This window comes from Muscardinus avellanarius (assembly GCF_963383645.1).
Source record: "Muscardinus avellanarius genome assembly, chromosome: 16".
Taxonomy (NCBI): Eukaryota; Metazoa; Chordata; class Mammalia; order Rodentia; family Gliridae; genus Muscardinus; species Muscardinus avellanarius.
In genome coordinates, this window is record NC_137802.1 from 379,627 (window position 1) to 386,437 (window position 6,811).

At 63.2% G+C, this 6,811-nt stretch overlaps 1 protein-coding gene across 1 annotated transcript; it reads right to left on the minus strand.

The window, feature by feature from the left end:
* Window positions 1-2,590: 2,590 nt before the first annotated feature.
* CLPP (caseinolytic mitochondrial matrix peptidase proteolytic subunit) lies at window positions 2,591-6,811 on the minus strand (the record flags this gene model as incomplete). The annotated part of the gene is made up of 6 exons (XM_080712281.1): window positions 2,591-2,754; window positions 3,278-3,383; window positions 4,468-4,655; window positions 6,331-6,427; window positions 6,542-6,613; window positions 6,695-6,811. The coding sequence occupies 6 exons, from the start codon at window positions 6,809-6,811 to the stop codon at window positions 2,591-2,593; spliced, it is 744 nt and encodes a 247-aa protein (XP_080568407.1).

Sequence of the window (6,811 nt, forward strand, 5' to 3'; positions counted from 1 at the left end):
CGCCGCGGAGCCGGCCGGGGAAGAGGCGGGCTCCGGCCCCGCCCCGCCAGGGCCATTGGCCTAGGCCCCGCCAGGCCCTTCAGCGATTGGGCGCCCCGCCCGCCCGGCGGCTGGTGGCCGCCGGCCTGGCCTGCTACGCGATTGGCTCCCTCGAGCCCGCCCCCCGCGCCGTCCCTGGCCCCTGTGCGCGCGCGGCGGGCACGTGCTAGTCTGCGCCCCGGCCTCCGCGCCTGTTTACGTTGGCCCTGGGAAAGGTCCGGTTCGCTGGTGCTTGGCCACGACCTCGTCGGATGAGGACGGGACCTGGCCGGTGTCTGAGGTCGGAGGAAGACTTGAGCCTGGGCCAGGAACGATAGAGGCGAAGGGCAGAGCACAGTCCGCCGAGGTGAAGGGTCAGGGTGCAGGGGTGAAGCCAGAATCACGGAGTGGAGCGGCGCTGCATGCTTGGGAGGCCGACGGGAGGACCACAGGTTCGAGGCTAGCCCGCGCACTTTAGACCCTGCTTCGAAGTAAGGGCAGGTGACCGCAGAGGTAGAACCCCAGGAACACCCCGCCCTCCAACCCAGCCACAGTCGGCCTGCCTCGCCTTCGTCCAGATCGTCCGAGCCTCCCAGCTGGGCTCCAGGATCCTGGGCCTTGTTTTCGCTGTTGGGGACTGCACTCGGCGCTTGGTGCTTGCTCAAGCCGCCCTACCCGTGAGCCACAGCCCCAAGCGGTTTTCTGTCTGTGTGGTGCTGGGGGTCGAGCCCAGGCGCACTGTCTCCAAGACAGACCCCAGAACCTGCCATCCTCCCGTGTCGGGGTGACAGGCATGCCCAGCGTTCCCTGCTCTTGCTAGGCTCTTACAGCGCCTCAGAGACAGCACTTCGGAGGGGGAGACAGGAGGATCCCAGGTTCAAGGCTAGAGTGTCCCACAAAAGACAAAGCAGGAGCCAAGCCAACCCAGCTCCTCCACGCTCCACCCTCCTGCCTGCTTTGGCGGTGTCCGGGATCGACCCCAGGGCCTTGGACTCGCTGAGCACCTGCTTTCCTACCAAGCTACCCCAAGCCCTCACCTTGGGGGTGCTGGGGATGGAGCCCGGGGCACTGCCTCTGGGATACACCTCTAGCCCCCTTTATTTTTTACTTATTTTGTGGTACTGGAGGTGCCTCTGTGCTACACTCCAGCTCAAAAAGATTTTTTTTGGTAGTACTGGGGGTGGAACCCAGAGGCTTCCTACCTCCGGGCTATACTCCCAGCCCTATTTTATACTTTATCTGGAAACAGGGTCTCACTAAGTTGCTGAGGCTGGCTTTGAACCTGCGCTATCCTCCTGTCTCAGCCTCCCAAGTGCAGGGATTACAAGCGTAATCCAACTTTCATAATTTATTTGGAAACAGGTCTCACTAAGTTGCCGGGAGCCTGTGCGATCCTCCTGTCTCGGCCTCCCAAATGTGAGGATTTTGGGTGGCATGCGCCACCATGCCTGGTTCGCACTCTGCTTCTGAGCTACACTCCCAGTCCTGTTTATTTTATTTTTTCTTTGCAGGTCTGGGGATGGAACTCAGGGGCATTTGACCTCCGAGCTACACCTCCTGCCCTGTTTTTTCTTTATTTTGAATACTGGGTCTCACTGAGTTGCAGAGGGCCTCACTAAGTAGCTGAGGCTGTCCGCGAACCGCGATCCTCCCGTCTCAGCCTCCCAAATGCTGGGATGACAAGCGTGCGCCACCACGGCCGGCCTTATTTTGAAAGTCTCACGAAGTTGCAGAGGGCCTTGCTGGGCTGCAGAGGCTGACCTTGAACCTGTGACCCTCCCAGTACTGGGATTCGAACTCCGTGGCGCCCCCCAACGTCGGGCAGTCCTGCCACAGGCTTCTGCACTAGTGGCACCCTCGCCCTGGAATGCCATTTTCACGATACTGATGAGGCTCCTTCCCTCCGCGTCTTCAGGTCCTTGATCAAATGGCTTTCTCAGGCAGGCCGTCCCAGGCTACACCCTGAGGCCCGTTTTATTTTATAATAATAAACAGTGACCCTGGAAACAGGGTCTCACTAAGTTGCTGAGGCTGGCTTTGAACCTATAACCCTCCTGTCTCAGCCCCCCAGGTACTAAGCCACCACACCTGTCTTGATTTTGAAACAGGGTCTCGCTAGGTTGAGCCTCACTACGCGCTGGAGCTGTCCTCTCATCTGCAATTCTCCCATCTCAGCCTCCCAAGCGCTAGAACACAGGTGTGCGCCACCATGCCCAGCTTTCCCTTATTGTTAGCTGAACGGGGTCTTGCTCTGTTTCTGAGGCTGGCCTGGAGCCTGGAGCCTCCTCTCGGCCTCCCAAGGGCGGGCCCACTTCACCGGCTACCCCGCAGATGCTCCCTGGGCGCCGCCTTCTGATTTTCTGGAGCAGGCCGCAGCCTGGCCAGGGCGCGTCCAGCGGAGTCCACTGAGCCGGGTGGGAGGCTCAGCAGGCAGCCCCCGCGCACGCGGGCGCAGAGAGCGGGCGCAGAGAGCGGGCGCCGGGTCGGAGCGAGGGCAGCTTTAATTTAGACTCACAGGGTCTCCGCCCCGCCCTCGAAGCCCAAGTCGAGTCCCGCGGGCGCCTGCGAGCCCTCAGGTGCCGGCCGCGGCGGGCAGGTCTGCGGGCGCCGGCTCCTTCTGCACCAGTGCGGGCTCGTCCTCGCCGTCCTGCGGGGGGTGCACCAGGACTTTGTCCAAGATGCCGAACTCCTGGGCCTCCACGGGGCTCATGTAGCGGTCCCTCTCCATGGCCGACTCTGGGAGCGGGAGGCGGCGCAGAGGTGAAGAGCAGGGACGGCCCGAGCCCCCCGCCAGGCGGCCTCGGAGGTGGGGTCCGAGGGGCTGGCGAGGCCCGAAACTCCACTCTGCTCCTGGCAGCCTGCACCCAGAGCCCGCTCTCCCGCTCGAAGGCGGTGCTTTCAAAGGGCTGAGGGCGCTTCACGGCAGGTGAGTCCCCGGAGACCGTGGTGGCGGTAGGAGACACTGGCTTTTGCTGGGCTGGGGTGGAAGCCAGCGCCGGGCAGGCGCCAGCCCCAGCTCCACCAGCCCTGAGATGGTTTTGTTTTTTTTTTTCGATGGTACTGGGGATTAAACCTAGGGGCATTCTACCTCCAAGCCACACCCCACCCCCAGCCCGTTTCTAGTCTTTAACTGGAAAGGTCTCTGCTGCAGAGGACCTCACGCAGCAGCTCAGCCTGCCCAGTGTGGGCGAGCGCGGGAGCCGCTTCCCAGGCGGCGGGTGGGCGGCCGGGGTGCCCAGGCGGTGGCCGCCGCACTCACCGATCACCTGCAGGCTCTGCTTGGTGTGCTTGGCGTAGATGCCGTACAGCTGCTTCTTGAGCTTCAGGATCTCCTCGGCCTGGATGGCGATGTCCGTGGCCTGGCCCTGGGGAGGAGGCAGCCGGCTAGGGCGGCGCGGCAGCCCGCTCGCCCTCCGCCCGCCCCGCGCTTTCACTTTTTACTTGCTGGCACTTAGCTGAGTGCGCGCCCTGCCACTGAGCAGCACTGCCAGACCGGCTTGGTTTGTTCAGGTCCTGGGGATCAGCTCTTTTATTTTTCGGAAGGAGCCTAAGTTGGTGCCGGTCTTGCTGACCCTGGACTCCAACCTGCGATCCTCCCAAGGGCGGAGTACAGGTGTGCGCCACCACGCCAGGCTGACGGGTTCTAGAGTTCGGCAGCTGGGGCCTGCTGGTCAGGAGCGGCCCCCTCTCCCTCACCAGGGCTACTTACTGAGTTTACTGCTTGAGGTACTGGGGACTGAGCGCAGGCATCACCTCTGAGCTACACCCCAGCCCTGTGTGAAACAGTCTCCTGAGGCGACTGCCCTCTGGGCTTGAACCTGCGGCTCTACGCTCTCAGCCTCCCTCATCCTGGGATCGCCACTGTGCCAGCACGCCCTGGCCAAGGCTGCTGAATTCTTAGAGGTCACACACAGCTCGCCTACCTGTGCGCCGTCATCGCGCCCCCAGCACCGCAGGCCACAGCCCGGCCTCGCCCTGGCTGGGCTGGCAGTGCGGGCTGCATCCACCTTTCCTAATCACCACAGGCGGGGAGCCCTGCACCCTGCGCCCGCTCGCCCTGCCTCGTCTGCCCTCCCCGCAGAACCCGCCATAAAGGCTCAAGCCCTTGAGCGGGGCGTGCTGACACACACCTGTGATCCAGGACATGGGAGGCCACGGCAGGAGGGTCGCAGGTTGGAGGCCAGCCTCCGCGACCTGGCTACACCCCCTGCCCTATTTTTTATTCTTTGTTTTGAGACAGGGTCTCACTGAGCTGCAAAGGGCGCGAACCCAGATCCTCCTGTCTCGGCCTCCCGAATGCTGGGGCTACAAGCGTGAGACCTTGTTTCAAACAGAAAGGAAAGAAGGGCTGGGAGGAAGAAGGCCCCTGGGCTCAGCTGCAGCACCGCGCCCAGCCCGACCACACCGCCGCCCCTCGCTTCCCGAGGGCAGCGCGGCCCTGGCACTCACCCGGGCGCCCCCGGAGGGCTGGTGGATCATGATGCGGGAGTTGGGGAGCGAGTGGCGCATGCCCGGGCTGCCGGCCGCGAGGAGGAGCGAGCCCATGCTGGCCGCCTGGCCCACACACCACGTGCAGATGGGGTTCAGGATGTACTGCATCGTGTCGTAGATGGCCAGGCCCGAGGTCACCACGCCGCCTGCAGACAGAGGCGGCTGAGGAGCCCGGGGCGGGGCCTGGGGCCTAGGCCCCTGCGGAGCAGGCGGGAGGCGCCCGGCTGCTGACCGCGGCCAGTGGGTGCCCAGAGGAGCCCCTGCTGCGGAGTCGGCCGGGCGAGCGCAGGTCTACGTTTAAACCAGAAGGCAGAGGCCCGTGGCTAACGGGGCCGACAGCCAGCCGGCCCGGGGAGCAGCCTGGCCGGCCAGCTCGCCACCTCTGCGACCTTGGGCAAGGTACCCGGCTGCCCTGAGCAAGTCTGTCCAGGGCGGGACCAGCAAGTTAAATGCCGCCGTGGTACAGAAAGGCTGGGCAGATGAGGGCCTGGGGGACAGGAGGTCTTCCTCAGCAGTGTGGCTGGGATTGTCAAGGAGCGGGGTGGGGTAGCACACGTGCGTGACCACGGCACTTGGGCCCCGCGGGAGGAGCGCAGGTTCAAGGCCAGCCTCAGCAACTCAGTGAGGCCCTCAGCTACTTAGCAAGACCCTGTTTCCAAAAGAAATTAAAAAAAAAAAAAAAAAAAAAAAGGCTGGCAGTGTAGCTCAGAGGTAGAACGCCCCTGGGTTCAATTCCCACTACTATAAAAAAAAAAAAAAAGGCTAGGAATGGAACCACCATATCACATGGCCAAGCATCACCGGCATCCTCCCAAGAACTAAAATACTACTACAGTGATATATACACATTTTTTTTTTTGCGGGTCTGGGGATGGAACGTAGGGGCGTTCTACCTCCGAGCTCCACCCCCAGCCCTATTTTTTATTCTCTATTTTGAAACCGGGTCTCACTGAGTCCGAGGGCCTCACTAAGTGGCTGAGGCTGGCCGCGAACCGCGATCCTCCGGTCTCAGCCTCCCGAGTGCTGGGATCACAAGTGTGCGCCCCCACGCCCGGCTTCCATACCCACATCTATTGAAGCATAATTCACAACAGGCACATCATGGAGCCAACCTAGGTGTCCGTCCACGAAGAATGGGTAAAGAAAACGTGGTCTGTACACACAACGGAATTTTACTCAGCCCTAAAGTACAATAGTTATGTCACTTGCAGGAGACTGGATGAAACTAGAGACTTATCCTGAGATCAGCCAGTCTCAGAAAGTCAGGGGCCTGTGCTTTCTCTCTTATGTGGGAGCTAGAGAGAAAAAATAAGGAAAAAAAATAGGGCTGGGGCCGGGGTTTGGAAGTAGATCGCCCCAGGGTTCAATCCCCAGCACCACGAAAAAGAGTGAGAGAAAGCCCCGCCAGGCGCTCCCTGAGTGCACGTGAGTGTGATCACGGGGAATCTCACTCCGGCCGAATCACAACGCACCATCAAAGTACCAGAAGATGCCGCCACGGTAACCATAGCAATCAAAACTAGGGAATCTCTTTTGTGGGAGCAGGCAAAATCTATGAACTCTAAGACGCGGGCCGGGCACGGGCGCGGAGGTGCACGCCTGTCATCCCAGTAGTTGGGCGGCTGAGACAGGAGGGTCGCGGGTTCGAGGCCTGCCTCGGCAAGCAGTGAGACCCTGTTTCAAAGTAAATAAAAAGTAGGGCTGGGGAGAAAGCCCCGCACTCTTCCCAAAGAGAGGCCACCCCGGCGCAGAGCCGTCGGCCCAGAGCCCCGGGCCTGGGGGCAGGGCCGGGGGCGCCGGCGGCCCCGGGCGCGCGCTCACCGGGGCTGTTGATGTACATGTGGATGGGCTTCTTGTTGCTCTCAGACTGCAGGAACAGGAGCTGCGCGATGACCAGGCTGGCCAGGCTGTCGTCGATCTGCGGGGGGGCGGAGCTCAGGGCGCGCCGGGGGCGGGGCGGCCCCAGGGCGGGTGGGGTGCGGAGGCCCGGGGCGCCCCGGGGGCAGGGGGCAGGGGGCGGGCGGGCGCTCACCGGGCCCATGACGCACACGATGCGCTCGCGCAGGAGCCGCGAGTAGATGTCGTAGGCGCGCTCGCCGCGGCCCTGCGGGAGGGACGGAGACGGGGCGGGAGGTCAGGGGGCGCCGGCCGCGGCCCGCCCCGCCCCCCGGGCCGCCGTACCCACCGTCTGCTCCACCACGATGGGGATGAGCGGGAGCGCGCGGGCCGCCGTGCCGTGCAGGCCGCGCCCGGGGCCGCCGCCCGCCGCCCGCGCCGCCCGCGCCCATACTCGGGGCCACAT